Raw genomic sequence first — 15636 nt, 5'->3', positions numbered from 1 at the left:
GCACTTTACAACACAGACATTCACACATTCACACGCTGGTGGGGATGAGCCACGTTGTAGCCACAGCTGCCCTGGGGCGCTCTGACGGAGGCGAGGCTGCCGAGCACTGGCGCCACTGATCCCTCCGACCACCAGTGGTGGTGGCAAGGGGGGTTAAGTGTCTTGCCCAAGGACAAAGACAGCGACTAACTGAGCGAGGCTCTAACCTGCAACTTTCCGATTACGGGGCGAGCACCTAACTCCCGTGCCACCGTCGTGGATCAAAACAGCCCTCTGTTGTGGACACACGATATTTACAATAAGACCAGCAAAATGCAGCATTCTGCCTACAGTAGATAAAACATGTCTGTGCACACAGCAGACGCAGCTCACACAGTCCCACCTGTGGAGAAGTAATACCCTGGCCTTGTAACAAAAACAAAATCTTGTTGTATTTTTTTATGTTTACACATTTTTATACAAGGAATCATGATTTGTTTGACTTCTTTGCTTCCAGCATAAATGAGTAAATAGTTAAATTTACTCGTGATTTGACGAAGAGTGTTTATTCCAGACTGTTTTACCACATTGTGGAGACGGATGAAGTGAGCACTAAAATCCTAATGGAGTTCAACAAGATGAACTTACCTGGAGAAGTCACCTTCCTCCCTCTGAGCAAACTGGATGTCCGAGACACCGCCTACCCAGAGACCAACGTAAGAGCCACACGTAGTTCTCTGATAAACGTCCTCGTCCAATGGGATTCTCCCACTGTTTTTTTTTCTTCTACATCGATTCTCTTTTCCTGATTGGATACAGTTTTATCGTGTGTGTGTGTGTGTGCGCGTGCGTGGAGCATTAGCAGCTTTGTTTACATTAATATGTCTTGGCCCAAAGGACGCCATCCCAATGATCAGCAAGCTGCGCTACAGCCCCAACTTTGACAAGGCCTTCAAGCATGTGTTTGGGAAGACCCTCATCTGTAGAAGCATGGAGGTCTCCACTCAGCTGGCGAGAGCTTTCACCATGGACTGTATCACTCTGGAGGGTACGCCCCCTTTATTCACTTCTACAGGTGATCTCACAAGAGAAAACCGTCAAAGTGTGTTTCTTAAATCTGGCTTGTTGTTCCCTAGGTGACCAGGTGAGCCACCGTGGAGCTCTGACAGGAGGCTACTACGACACCAGAAAGTCTCGTCTGGAGCTCCAGAAGGATATGAGGAAGGCTGAAGAAGAGCTGGCTGAGCTGGAGGCCAAGCTGAATGAGAACCTGCGTAGAAACATCGAACATATCCTTTTTACTAGAACGTGTGTGTGGTAGTTTAGTTTGAGTTCAGCTGTCAGTAGCAGAAGCTAATTGTTAGCATTAGCAACTCCACCACACAGCAAAACTCCTTCGGGCTTGTGTTATTTGTGGAGATGAAACGTCAACGTTGCAAAGCAAACTGATTCAGTGGTAGAATTGCTTTGCGAGATGTCAGAATATCAAGAAATGAGACTCCAAATCCTGCCCTTCCCCTCTCTTCTGACTAACATCTACTTCCTGAAGCAGGAGCGCCAGAGCCTTTTTCCCACAGAGATCGACTCACAAGACATTAATTTATACTAATGACCACTGCTAATGGGTTGGAAAAACACATGAACTTGGTCTTTAAACGTGTGTGTGTGTGCGTGTGTGTGTGTACGTGTGTGTGTGTGTGCGTGTGTGTGTGTGTGTGAGAGAGAGACAGACAGACAGAGAAAAAGGTTTGTGGAAGATTGCTGAAGTCTGTGGGCGTCTAGAGTCATTCAAACTAGATCTTGTCCATCGTGACTAGATCTACATTTTAGGTGAGTTTACCAGAGAACGAGTCATGTAGTTTTTATAAACGTTCACTTCAACAAACCCGTAACCGTCCTCACATTCAGGTGTGTTGAGTCTAGTGAAATGGGCTGACTCACAGCAATTCTGAAGAGCTGGGCATTAAATTACATGTTTATACTTTTAAAATGTATTATTGACTAAAGCAAGTAGACGATGAAGCATAACAGCGTCTGAAAGCATCGATACACTTAGTCATAGTCAGTTTTTAATCTGATGTTGGAGAGAAGCTGGTGTTTTCTCTCCTTCATGATTCACTCTGGTTTAGAGGGCAATGTCAGTCCACCTTCAGTCATTGTTTGTTTTTCACGTGTCTTTAGTCGTATTTTTTATTCAAATGAAACCCATCAGGTACGTTGCTTCCACAAAGCCTTCAGGAGGCTTTAAGCAGGTTGTGGAAGATTAGTCTGCTGGGTCATATCAGCCATGACTCACCTCACTGGAAGGGAAAACTGTTACTCAATAAACTAGACTGATACTTGGTTAAGAACTTCTCCTTTATTCTGCCATGACACCATCGAACTCTCGCACAAAAAGGCCATTCCTCCGGAAGCAACCACACACTTTCAGAATAAAAGCATATATGCCAACAGGACATTTGTTTAACATAGAAGCATTATTAACAAAAACAAGTAGATCAGAGTTGGTTTGCAGTATGGTTGAATTATAGGACTCATGCACTGGTTTATGTGGCCATGCACAGACTTGTTACACTGTATGGTGTTTAAAATCTGCACCTGGCTGTAGTGTGTGTGTGTGCCTGTGAGCTGGAAAAGCAGGTGCTTGTCCTTCACTCCTGCAGCTATGAGTCAGAGAACGGATCAATTATTTAAAAGCCTCTTGTTGTCTCAGCTGCTGCCCCGATGATGAGAACGAGATTAAACCGATGGACCTCCCTCATCCCTTCTAGATCCAGATAGTTCTCATTTTCTTCTGACACGTTTCAGCTCAAGGAAAGCAGAAAAGCTCATGTTTGGGAAAAAGAGGCATCGATTTTATTCAGTCGTATGGGCAAAAGCTCTCCTGGTCAACGGGCAGTTTGGTTTTTTTGCTTTGAATGAACAAACTGCTGTTAAATGAATCCTGTTAAACCGCAAAGATCAGGCAGCATGTTTGTTAATTTAGTGGAATGGTGGAAGCATGCAGCTCTTCTTAATCCCCTGCCTTGATCTCTGGGTCGACACTGGCCTCCTCGTGCGGCCCGATCACATTACAGTAATCCCTCGTTTATCGCGGCAGATGTGTTCCAGACCTGGCCGCGATAGGTGAAAATCTGCGAAGTAGGGACTCCCAGCATGCCCCTCGCGGGGATTCCCTCCACGTTGCACCTACGTCACAAACCGCGGCTATAAACGGAAGTCGCCTTTCCAGCTCACCACTCAGTCATCGTTTCTTCAGATTCATGATCAGAGTTTCCAACCTACCGATCAATCCAACGAACTATCAGCTCATAGTAAGTTATCTTACTTACTTCTGGAAAGCCCGGCATTTCCGTGTCACTTCGTTGACGCTCGAACGCTCGGGGGTTTCCTAGATCAGCCGGCGTTTCACCGACGCTCTCACTTCCGCGTCTGTGAAACCACGCTCCCTATTGAATTATCGTATGATCACATTCTCTTTTTGTGGGTAAAACTCAAGAAAAGAAATTGTTTTACTTGTTTTTTTTTAAGTTTTATTACAAAAAGTGCATTTTTTGATGAAAAAAAACAAGAATTTCTTGATATTTCGCATAGAAAAATACCGCGAATCAGTGAAAAATACCGCGAATCAGTGAAAAATACCGCGAATCTGCGAATTCCCCCTGAAAAATGCTCCAAAGAAAAAATCCGCGAAGCAGCGAATCCGCGATGAACGAACCGCGAAGTAGCGAGGGATTACTGTAATCAGATTCTCAGAGCTGGACCCGATAGCCTTTAAGCTGTTCTGACTACCTGCTTTAAACAAAATAGAAGCTTTTGTTGCTTCTAATCCCTTCATTTGTGGGGAAAAATTAAACAGCAAAAATAACTTTTGCAGTTATTACCATGAGTGTTCTTGTTTATAGCTGCTCTTCACAGGACCCACATGCTGGTGAAACAAAATGTTTTTCTTTAAAGAAACTTGGTTTTGGTCCTTAATTTTGTGCTTCACGCATCAACAATGAGATCGACCAGCTGATGAACCAGATGCAGCAAATTGAGACGCAGCAGAGGAAGTTTAAGGCCTCCAGAGACAGCATCCTATCAGAAATGAAGATGCTGAAGGAGAAGAGGCAGCAGTCGGAGAAGACGTTTATGCCCAAGGTTGTGCGGTGTACCATCGCTGAGCAGATTTAACTCGTGTTCATCTGTGATTGCTAATTTCTCGTCATCCTCTTCTCTAGCAACGTAGCCTCCAAAGCTTGGAGGCCAGCCTTCACGCAATGGAGTCCACCAGAGAGTCTCTGAAGGCTGAGCTGGGCACAGATCTCCTCTCCCAGCTCAGCCTGGAGGACCAGAGGCGCGTGGACGCCCTCAACGATGAGATTCGTCAGCTACAGCAGGTCAGGAGGCTCATGTAGTTTATATTTATACAGGTGAAGAGCACTGACCACACTTTGAGTCATCTGCCAGCGGCGTGTCACCGCAGCAGCTGAAAAACATAATTAGAAAGGGTGTTGCTGGAATAAAAATGGAGGATCTTCACATGTGGTTCAGAGCAAACATCTGCTTCCTGTTCTATTTTGTTTCCTATTGTTCTCCTGCTCATCCCCGTTGCGTTTAAGTGATGTGAATGAGGCGAGAGTGGCGGGATGCAGCTGTGTGTGGGATGGAGCTGTGATGTAAGCAGCCCCCCCGCTGCTCCCAGCGCTCCACTTGTGCCGTTGTTGTGCAACAGCTTCGCCCTCATGTCTGAAATGCAGCAGTTACTTGTTATTGTGACATAACGGGTTGTTTTGTATGGATTTTCCACACAAACTCCTCTGAATGCATGTGTGAGTGTGTGTCTGAAGGCAGCACTAGTGATGGGGGTGTGTTGGTTCCTCTGTTCGCTCACAGGACAACAGGCAGCTGTTGAACGAGAGGATCAAGCTGGAGGGAATCATGACCCGAGTGGAAACATATCTGAATGAGAACTTACGTAAACGTCTAGACCAAGTGGAGCAGGTACTCTGTTGTTTTAAAACAGTCTTTCAGTGTTGAAGTTTGTTGCTTGTGAATTCTTATTTTTTTATTTAATTCTTTCTTTTATTCCCAATCTTTTAGGAGCTAAATGAGCTGCGAGAAACCGAGGGAGGCACCGTGCTCACCGCTACGACATCTGAACTGGACGGCATCAACAAACGTGTTAAAGACACTTTGTCTCGATCTGAAGGTAAAACCTTTCTACCAAAAACACTCGGTTACACCATTCAGTTCAGTTTCTCACACACACATGCGCGCGTAGGGATGGGTACCTTTGACATTTGAATCGATCCGGTACTAATTCCTGGTACCTACTAATCGATACCGGTACTTAACGGTACCAATTTTCGATACTTTTGAGTGTTTATTATTTTAATTCTCTTTTATAATTAAATATATATTTTCCTCAATATATAACAATATTTGATAAATATCACGATAAATAACATTCAACTGTTTGTATTTTAACATCGTCCTTGTAGTTTTATAAGCTGATAATTAAACTGAAGCAAACATCTTTACTGTGAATTAAATTTACTGTGTATCTTCATTCATTTTGACGTCCTTTTTCATTTGATTTTTCCTGCTGGGAAGTTAGAATTTCCGAGGGGAAAGTGAACGCACCATTAGCTGATAACAATGGTAGCAATGGAAGCTAACATATCAAGCTAACGTTATCTTAAACAGTTTATTTAGCTGCTGGAGCAGATTAAAACGACGATGCCTCACACTTAGATCGTTGTCGCTGGTTTCATTTTCACCCAATCACGTGTCGCGTTTAGTAAAGTGAAGCCAAACTTTAGTGCGTGTTCATGTTCTTCTAGTCGGAAATTCGGAGTTCCGAGGAGAAAGCGAACACACCATTAGCGAAACGGAAGCTAACATATCAAGCAAATTATATTTACCTACTGGAGCAGATTAAGATGAGGATGTCTCACTTAGATCGTTGTCTGTCGCTGGTTTCATCATCACCCAGTTACCCATCACATTTAGTGAAGTGGACCCAAGCTTTAGCGTGCGTTCTTTCTACCATGCTGCTCTGTTTACAACTGGCTCGCAGCGAGCGACGACAAAACGCTCTTGCGCATGCGCAGCTGTCTTCGCAAGTTCTCGTTATGATGGACGGGTACCGAAACGAGGCACCGTTTCAAATGACTTGAATCTGTGCTCGGTCGGTACTGTGGAATTCGGTCGGTACCTTAAAAAGTACCGAATTCGGTACCCATCCCTATGCGCGCGCACCTCTGAGTCCAGCTATGGTAATAACTGAACTAAAGCCCAACCAGAAACCGAGCCATTATCCTAGTTTACATGTTCGTTAGAAAACTGAACTATGGAATTAGGTGCGTTCCACTCTGCTACTGCAGGTGGCGACATGTGCCCTTTCAAGTCCGTATTCTTCCGGTTAGTTTATAGAAGCACAAATGGTAAACAAACATTGGCAGGAGTGAAGCAGGTGGAGTAAAAACAGGACATGCAAAATGGCCGACGGAATGGAGAACAACAACGCTGCAGCACAGCTTGTTTGGTCCTGCACTGTTGGAGGGTGTTACAATAACAGACTGGTGTCTTAACTCATTCACTGCTTCCGTTTCCTGATCAGAGAAGCTCTTTGCTGCCAGCATTTTTCAGCGTTTTTACTGTTGGTTGATTTTAAGAGTCACAGAACATTGCACCCTAGGATGATGTTGATGCCAAAACTACAAAAACAACCAAAACAAAGAGGAGACTCGCCTCTTAGATCAGGAAGAATCCGCACGTTTTGAGTGTTACCCGTTCTTTCATAATCCGTTGTTGAATTGTGATCGGCAGAAGCTTTTCCGGTTCGCGCCTCACTTTTTTTACAGCATCGGCCCAAAAAGATCTCCTAACACATGGATTTTCTGCTTCCTGATCACGTGACGTATGCAGGTGAAGATCGGCTTTAGAGCTGGGATGTTTGTTCTCACGGTGCTTGGACCAAGTTAAAAATTCAGATTTCAGACACTGAATGTAAACCCGCTCAACGTCTGACTGGGCTGAGACCAGTTAGATGCAATTTACAAACGTGCAGTTGGAATCAGACTGGTTTAGTGACTTTTGGCAAACTTTCTTTGCTGCAGTTGAACAAAAAAGTGCAACACTGAAAAAAACATTTTGTAATGATTATTTCTCCTTATAATCGAGCACCCTGAGTTTTTCATGCAGGTTGAACATGTAAATAGTCCCCTACACCCAGGGTAGGGCATCGTTTGATTTTGAACGATTCCGATTCCTCGTTTCGATTCCGGTTCCTATCTATTCCCGATTCCGATTCTTTCAAGACATGACATGTTTTACATGAGCCAGCTAACCACAGGTCCTACTTGATGAAATAATCTTAACTTCAACATGAGTTTTAATTCTATGAACAACAACATCACCTTCATTTAGACAGAAACGTGTTTTGGAGAAAAAAGAAAAAGACTTGCAGCACAACTAGTGTGTTTGTTTCTGACCACAACCAAAGTCTGGAAGCAGCCTCTGGAATGAGAGGCTAAATGTCTCCAACATATCCAGGAACGTCCAGCTGTTTTCAGCTAAAACTCTCAGGATGATCACGTCCAGGATGACTGAGAACTACGCCTCCATGCTGCAGCAGCATTCAGTCAGAAACGAAGGTGAAACTTAAATGTAGCTGCTGTCAGTAACAAGCTAACAGATTTTAAACATTAAAACTCTCAACAGAAATAGTTCAGAAACGAAATAAAAAATGTTATTATAATTATTTATTGTGGCAGAAGCTCGGTGCTGCACACAGACAGCTGGTGTGATCAGCTCTGAAAAGCGTTGATCACAATTTGCAGATCACGTTTATTTTTCACGGAGATCGGCCGCGGATTCCTCTTCCGTCATTCTAGGAATCGAAACTAGGAATAAAAAAAATACTTTGAACGATTCCGGGAAAAAATAACAGTTGGAACCAGTTCCAATCGATGCCCGACCCTACCAACACCTATCTCCTGCATTAGCTTCTGACACGAAATAGATGGTGAAAATCTAGGATTTGAAAATCCTCACAGATCTACGTCACACTGTCACTTAACATTCATGGACTCATCCATCGTGACTCACGACAGGGAAGGCTGTTGTTGGTTTAATGTGCAGAAAAAAGCAGAGAACGTGTCAGCTAGTTGAAGCTAACCATTAGCATTAGCAACTATTTGTGGAGATAAAACGTCAACATTGTAAAGCAACCAGAGTCAGTGGAGTCGCACTGATGTTATCCAATCAGAGGCGAGATGTCCAAATATCAGGAAATAAGAGTCCAAATCCTGTCGTGTTCTGCCACTCTCTCCTCTAACTGACTTCTCCATCCTGGTACAGGAGCTCCCCCCCCCCCCCCCCCCCCCGAGTATGACAAGGCATTTATTCCTACTGGAGACCCCTGCAAATGTATTGATTAAACAAGTGATCAGCACCTTTAAAAATGTCTGAATTTGTTTGCAATTAATCATTTTTTAATAGAATTTTTGTTTTATATAATTTATATATATTTTTATATATAATTATTATTATTATTATTATTATTTATTATTATTATTTTTTGCTATTTTGTCACCTTTCTCTGGCCCTTTTTGTTTTTTTCTTTTATTTGTTTCCAGTCAGTCACATGTTGGCTTCCATCAGTCACAACTGGTTAATCTTCAGATATGTAATTAGTCCGGATAATAAAAGGTGCTAAAATGGCAGACATGATGTTTTTTCCACAGTAACCTAAACAGCATGGATTCTCTGACATCAGGAATAAATGATTGAGTCACATGTTGTCGGCCTCAATCTGGAACCTGGTCTTAATCTAGAGATCAGAATTATTCAGTTAGAAGTCCAAACCTATTAAATCTTTCTTTTCTTAATCCTTCATGAGAATGCTGATACATGTTGACACCCAAACTGCACAAAGTGCTCGTGCACATCCTCGTGCGCAGCTGTATGCGTGTGTTTGTGCTGTGACTCAGATCAGGTGGTGTGATGAAGTTGTCAGAAAGCTTGTTCCTCACATCTTTCTTCTTCAGGTGATTTGTTTCTGAAACGGTCCTTTCTAGGGCTGTAGCGAAGCCTCGACGAAGTCGACGGCTCGATTCTAAAAATTTGTCGACGTCAGATCCGGAAGTCGACGCACCGCGCCCACTTGTTGCATCCCCAGGAGTTTGTAAATAGAGGAGGAATCTGCCTGTTTTTCCTCTAGTTCGCCCTCTTCTCCGCCTTCGCTAACATCTCCGCCAAATACCGAAGACCCGGAACAACGTCCGTCCACTACTAGATTCCTTTCCTGTTTTGCCCCTTCGTCTCCCGGCAACAGACAACAACTTCCGGGGTCAGATGCGCTGCTTCGTGTCTATCGCAGATGTAGAAAATCACCGGGAGCGCTTCTCCCATCATAAAGGAGCTTCTTTCAGACATGAGGAGAGCTGTTTTGGTGGTAGCAGTCTCTCCTCCGTGCTGGTCTGTTTGCTGCTGGGTGTTTTTGGTTTATTTAAACTTGGTAACTTGAACTTAACGTTGGTAAAGCTACTGTTAGCATCTTCGCTAACAGCTTCTTGCGTTGGGATAAGCTGTTACGTTTTGGTTTAGAGTTCATCTTTTTTGTGGTGTAGATCTCCCTTTTATTACATTTAGAGTGTTGTGGGTTTTCGGTTTAGTGTAAAATATCACCTGAGTTTGGTTTAACCCGTAAGACCACTCGCCTCACGCACATAAGTGACCAAAACAAAGCAGCATGGAGACACTCCATCTTCTACCACCTCTCAGGCAGCAGCCTGCACTCCCAAGTTCTACACGTCACCAGAACATAACCAACCAACACAATAAAAGCAGTGTTATACAAAATGGAAGGCCTGTAGTGTTTATTCTCTTACAGTAAGAATTTATCAATTTTTTTTTGAGGAATTTATTTGAGATTTTCTGGTTTTTGTTAATTGTGCAATAGAAAAATAATCATTAGATTAATTTTCTAAATAGTCATTAGAATAGTCGACTATTCGATAAAATAATCGTCAGAATAATCGTTTTAAAAATAATCGTTTACCCCCAGCCTCACCTCTCCTCCCCTCCAGATCTGGATTCTCTTATTGACAAGACCGAAGCGGAGATCAAGGACCACATCAAGAGCATGGAGCGGTGGAAGAACATCGAGAAGGAGCAGAACGACGCCATCAACCACGACACAAAGGAGCTGGAGAAGATGACCAACAGGCAGGGCATGCTGCTGAAGAAGAAAGAGGAGTGCATGAAGAAAATCCGAGAGCTCGGCTCGCTGCCTCAGGAGGCCTTTGAGAAGTACCAGACCCTCACACTCAAACAGGTACACGCGCACACACACACACACACACACACACACACACACACACACACACTTGGAACTTAATTACATCTAACTGTTACGTCCTATTTTGATCTTGTTTGTTTTTATCTTATCTTTCTGTTTTTCTTTGGTGTAAAGCTAACTATATCTGTTGCCTCTTGGCCAGATTGTCGTCGTCGTAAATGAGAAAAAGTTCTCAATGAACTCATCTGGTTAATTAAATAAACGTTACACTGAGGCTTGTAGTTTTCAGCTTCATGTAGAAGAAAGAGAGAAATGTTTTGGCAATTTTATTTAAACTAATATGTTTCAGTGACATCAAATCTACAACTTTAGGACTTATGGAAAAATATTTCTTTCTTTTCTGGGAACAACCTGGTGTCACTTAATATTATAAATCTGAGTCTGTCGGTGGTAATTTCAGCCATTACTGCCCCGTCCTCTTGAGCTTTAGCCTATTATCTGACCTCTAATGGGTCACACTCAGCCTGTCAGCAGTTCAGATTAGTCAGATTATATTTCAGCTAGAAAGAGCTTCTTCCTGTTGGAGACAACACAGTTAGAAGGTGCAGAGTGGCAGAAAACATTGGCTGCAAAAGCAGGAGGTCCAAATGCTCCAGACAACATTTAGTAAACGATAACAAAAGTTAGCTGTAGTGAGAGGGCTTCACTTGTGCTCAGTGTTGGGAGTAACGACGTTTAAGTATAACGCGTTCTTTTATAGGTAACGGAATAATCTAATTAATTACTTTTCCCACTGTTGCAACGCCGTTGCCGTTACTGGGGACGGGAGGTTGTGCGTTACTATGTGCTTGTCGAACGTTGAGCAACAGTGTGAGGCTTTCTGACCGCCACACTTCAGCTGCAGCCAGGGAGAGAGAGAAGTGTCGTAACGCACTTACAAACACCATGATGATTGGCCGGGTGGGCGGAGACCCTCTTTGTCTCAGTCACTGCCTGCTGTAGACCCAACAGAGCAGTGATGGGAACGACGCCGTTTAAAATAACCGCGTTAATAAAAAAATATTTCTTTCAGTAACGAGCAAACTAATTAATTACAGTCTTCTTTTATCAAAACGTTGTTTCTGTTACTGATAAGGAAATGCGTGTGTTAAGCAGCGCGGTGTGTTGAAGCTGTCATCAGCTGATCAGGAGCTAAAGAGGCAGATGTTTTCATCCAAGTGCGTCACGGCCCGTGAAGAACGAGGAAGACGTGATGAATATCTACGGCTGCAGGTGTGGATCTGCAGCCGTGACCTTCTTAGCTTGACAGCGGGACGTCCCGAAGGTCCGCTCACCTGTTCACCGCTCAGACGTCCTGATCTTCTACCTTCCTAGATCATCCAGCTGTAACATGTTTCTGATCGTGTCTTTAGTCCCGCTGTAACACTGATGCATCAGTCTCAAACGTCATGGAGCTCAGGTGTTACTAGAACTACCTGTGTGTGTTTACCACCCAGCTTCAGCTCTTCTGTGGTTGGGTCTGACCCAAGTTAGTAAATGTAAGTCCTCCATCAGGCTTGTGCCTCTTCTAGTGTCATTTTAAAGGATTTTATTTATTTATTTATTTAACCATTTCTAGATTACCAGCAACAGAAATGCTACTAATAACACACAATTATGTGAAGCTGGAAAAATTAGAATGCTGTGCAAAATTACATTCATTTCTGTAATTTAACTAGACTGAGAGACCATTTAAAGGCTCGGGAACCTTTGCAGGTGTTTCTATTTGCAATTTTAAATTTTAGCTGATTGGGTTTTTGTTAAATATCACACAGTGACCTTTTAATAGTCTAGATAAGTGTAATGTTCCTGTTAGTAGTTCCTCCTGTTAAGTGCTTATTTAAATTATTCAGGTTTATATAAAACATTTGGACATACATTTTATTACGTTCCAGTCATTAGTCATTTATATTTCACTATTGTAGTAATTTATAGTAAATTAAGTTCAATTAAAAGAGGAACCCATTTTTCTAGCATTCTTTAATGGAAAAAGTAACTAAGCAGTTATTTTTCTTGGCAATCAGTTACTTTTATAATCTTGTAACTCGGTACGTAACTAAGTTACTTTTGTGACAAAGTAATCAGTAACTATAACTAATTGCTTTGTAAGGTAACTTTACCAACACTGCTTGTGCTTCCTTTTTAAAACTTTGAAGTCACACACACACACACACGCACACACACACACACGCACGCACGCACGCACGCACTAAAGCAGAGGACCATCACACTCCTCCCACTCACCGGTGAGTCACACACAAGAGCGCTGTCTAATTTTTTTTTCCAGCCAGCTGCCTTTGGGAACAAAGACTGAGATGAGTGGACTTGGCTGCAGCTTTCATAAGTGCGTGTGTGTGTGTGTGTGTGTGTGTGTGTGCGTGTGTGAACTCTTCTCCTTGACAAAGCTGAAAATAGCTCCACACAAGTCTCATAAACACTTCATATATTTAATCTTTCTCCTCAGGGCTCTGCTCAGGGCCAAGATGGCAGCACAGATCGCACAAGTGGACGAGAGAGCCGCCGAGGGTTCTCGGCTCGTGTTCTCTCGGTCGTTGGTGATTTTAACAGATGAATGTAAAGCCAGAGAGCTTCTGATGCACTTTCTCATAGTTGATGTCATCTTTACATGGAAACAGAAGCTGGAAACATTTAGAACAGGATCAAATCGGTTAAAGAAACCCAGAGTTTAGTTTTTGAGCCATAAAGTAAAAATACAAATTAAAATAATTCCAACAAAGTCCTGTTTGAACAGCTGTTCAGGAAACTGGAGCAGTGCAACACGGAGCTGAAGAAGTACAGCCACGTCAACAAGAAGGCTCTGGACCAGTTTGTCAACTTCTCAGAGCAGAAGGAGAAGCTGATCAAGCGTCAGGATGAGCTCGACCGCGGCTACAAATCCATCATGGAGCTCATGAACGTTCTGGAGCTGCGCAAGTACGAGGCCATCCAGCTCACCTTCAAACAGGTACGCAGAAGTCCGCCTCAGAAACACGGATCTGGATTTATGCTTGCTCAGTTAGTCAGAGGAACACCATCAGTCGCATCACCAGAACCATGTGATTCAAATTCACTTTGATGTTTCTCGCATCTTCCTGTCAGGTGTCGAAGAACTTCAGCGAGGTTTTCCAGAAGCTGGTGCCAGGTGGCAAAGCGACGCTGGTGATGAAGAAGGGTGACGCTGAAGGCAGCCAGTCCCAGGATGAAGGAGAGGGGGGTGCAGACAGTGAGAGGGGGTCTGGCTCTCAGAGCAGCGTTCCCTCAGTGGACCAGTTCACCGGGGTCGGAATCAGGGTGAGAAACCGGAAGTTTCCCTAAATTTTTAGATGCCTCTGAATCTGGAGTGTTTGGGAACTCTTGATCCTTCTCTACCAATCAGAGCCAGGCTGGAGTTAGTCACGCCGTGAGTCAGACACACTAAATTTATCCGGATCAGTGTGAAAGCACACATTCCTGCTCTGCTCTCCGGGAGCAGAGAGTCAAATAATAACATGTGTCCTGCAGGTGTCGTTCACCGGGAAGCAGGGCGAGATGAGGGAGATGCAGCAGCTGTCGGGGGGTCAGAAGTCTCTGGTGGCTCTGGCGCTCATTTTTGCCATTCAAAAGTGTGACCCCGCCCCTTTCTACCTGTTTGATGAGATCGATCAGGCCCTTGACGCTCAGCACAGAAAGGCAGTGTCAGGTAAAGAGCCGCTGCACGTGTGTCCCAGATCATCTAACTTAACCCTGATTTATTACAGCTACTAGAGACGTTTTCCTTTAATGCATCATGTTTACATTTCAGATATGATCGTTGAACTGGCGGGCCACGCCCAGTTCATCACCACCACCTTCAGGCCCGAGCTGCTGGAGTCAGCCGACAAGTTCTATGGCGTCAAGTTCAGGAACAAGGTGGGGTTTGGTTTTCCTGCAGGTCTTTAGTGGATCGATTGATGGGCAAGGAGCTCTCCGGTCTAACCTCAGCAGCGCCGCTTGTTTTAAAAAGTGGTTTTGTAGTTTTGTTTAATACCAGGCGTTAGAAACGCTGCTTGTTTATTTTCTTCTGCTAGGAAGCTTTTCTCTGTTTATCTCTGAGGTGTTTTAGTGAAAATCTGAATTTTTTGAGGTTTCATAACGTAAACGGTGAGTGTTTCATCTATCGGTCACTGAAAGGTTGTCTTTGTGTTTTAGGTGAGTCACATCGATGTGATCACAGCCGAGCAGGCCAAAGACTTTGTGGAGGATGACACCACCCATGGTTAATGCTCTTCATCCTCCTTCGCCTTCACAGTGCATCGCTCCAATCCTCCAACATGGAGGTCACACACACACACATCTCTTTCTTTAGTCCTATAAAAGATAAACTATACAGAAAGTAGTCATTTTTAAAATTTGGGCCATTGAAAACTCAAAACCGCATTGTTCCTGTCGATGAAGGTGAGATTAGGAATATTATGATTTTAGCGGCTTCCGGCGCAGCTGGGATGAATCGACCAACATTCGACTTGTGTACAGTTAAAAGTTTTCATATGACTGCTAAAGGTTAAAGGTCTGTGTGAACTGTGTTTAAAGAGGTTTAGTCGGATAACGTTGCTAGTTTTGAAAACAACGATCACCCGAGTTTGCTCTCACTGAGGGTTTTTTGTTTGTATGTAAAGTTTACTTCCTGTACTCATGAAACGTTCAGAGCTCGTTGCTCCTCCTAGTTGTTTCTGTATTTGTGTAACTTCTTGTTTTTTAGGTTTTTTGAACACATGAAAGTTTAATTCCAGAACCTGCTTCTTGATGTTTTAGCTAACTATTCAGTAAAACACGATTTTATTCATGTTTTGTCCAGAGTTAAGCTTCTCCTGTCTTCTACCACGATTTCGAGATGATTTTTACATGTATTTGTTCCTTTTTTATGTAATTAAACTTAAATGTTTAGAAATAAACTTGGTCATGTTTCGCCCTTTATTTTAACGACCACTAGGTGGTGCTGTACTGTTAAAACAACACATTCAACATAAAGGTCTCATGTTTATGTTAATTCATCAAACCTGAAAATATTAGTAATTTTTATTTCCATTTGCTCCATCATAAAAATATAGTTGTTTTTTTTTATAATTCATGTTGACAGTTTTTTAATAGCATGTTTTCTTTTAGGTAATCCTTCAATTTCACCACCAAATTAATCTTATCACAGAAGGAAACCTAATCCCTCTCACCGGCTCATAGCTGACACGCGGTCAGCATCTGGCACACACGCCACAGCTCTTACACTTGTGTTATATTTTGATTTTTTGGATGGATGATCCTGTTGGATTAAAGTGTGCCAGGGGAGTGTCCCACATGTCACACGCGAGGGTTTT

At 43.2% G+C, this 15636-nt stretch overlaps 1 protein-coding gene across 1 annotated transcript in view; it reads left to right on the top strand.

Annotated features, from left to right (window-relative positions):
* Positions 1-15219, top strand: part of smc3 (structural maintenance of chromosomes 3) — a 33798-nt gene extending 18579 nt beyond the window's left edge. Inside the window, exons 17-29 of the mRNA XM_015967597.3 lie at positions 554-695; positions 877-1027; positions 1116-1268; positions 3971-4122; positions 4203-4361; positions 4858-4965; positions 5065-5173; positions 10059-10306; positions 13062-13274; positions 13409-13600; positions 13811-13988; positions 14091-14197; positions 14477-15219. Of these exons, the coding sequence (XP_015823083.1) occupies positions 554-695; positions 877-1027; positions 1116-1268; positions 3971-4122; positions 4203-4361; positions 4858-4965; positions 5065-5173; positions 10059-10306; positions 13062-13274; positions 13409-13600; positions 13811-13988; positions 14091-14197; positions 14477-14548 (1984 nt within the window). The 3' untranslated portion in view covers positions 14549-15219. The remainder of the gene's footprint in view (positions 1-553; positions 696-876; positions 1028-1115; positions 1269-3970; positions 4123-4202; positions 4362-4857; positions 4966-5064; positions 5174-10058; positions 10307-13061; positions 13275-13408; positions 13601-13810; positions 13989-14090; positions 14198-14476) is intronic.
* Positions 15220-15636: the final 417 nt, after the last annotated feature.

The sequence above is a fragment of the Nothobranchius furzeri genome, chromosome 4, assembly GCF_043380555.1.
Source record: "Nothobranchius furzeri strain GRZ-AD chromosome 4, NfurGRZ-RIMD1, whole genome shotgun sequence".
Lineage (NCBI taxonomy): Eukaryota > Metazoa > Chordata > Actinopteri > Cyprinodontiformes > Nothobranchiidae > Nothobranchius > Nothobranchius furzeri.
The sequence above is the reverse complement of the archived record's forward strand: the minus strand, read 5'-3'. Positions and strand labels throughout refer to the sequence as shown.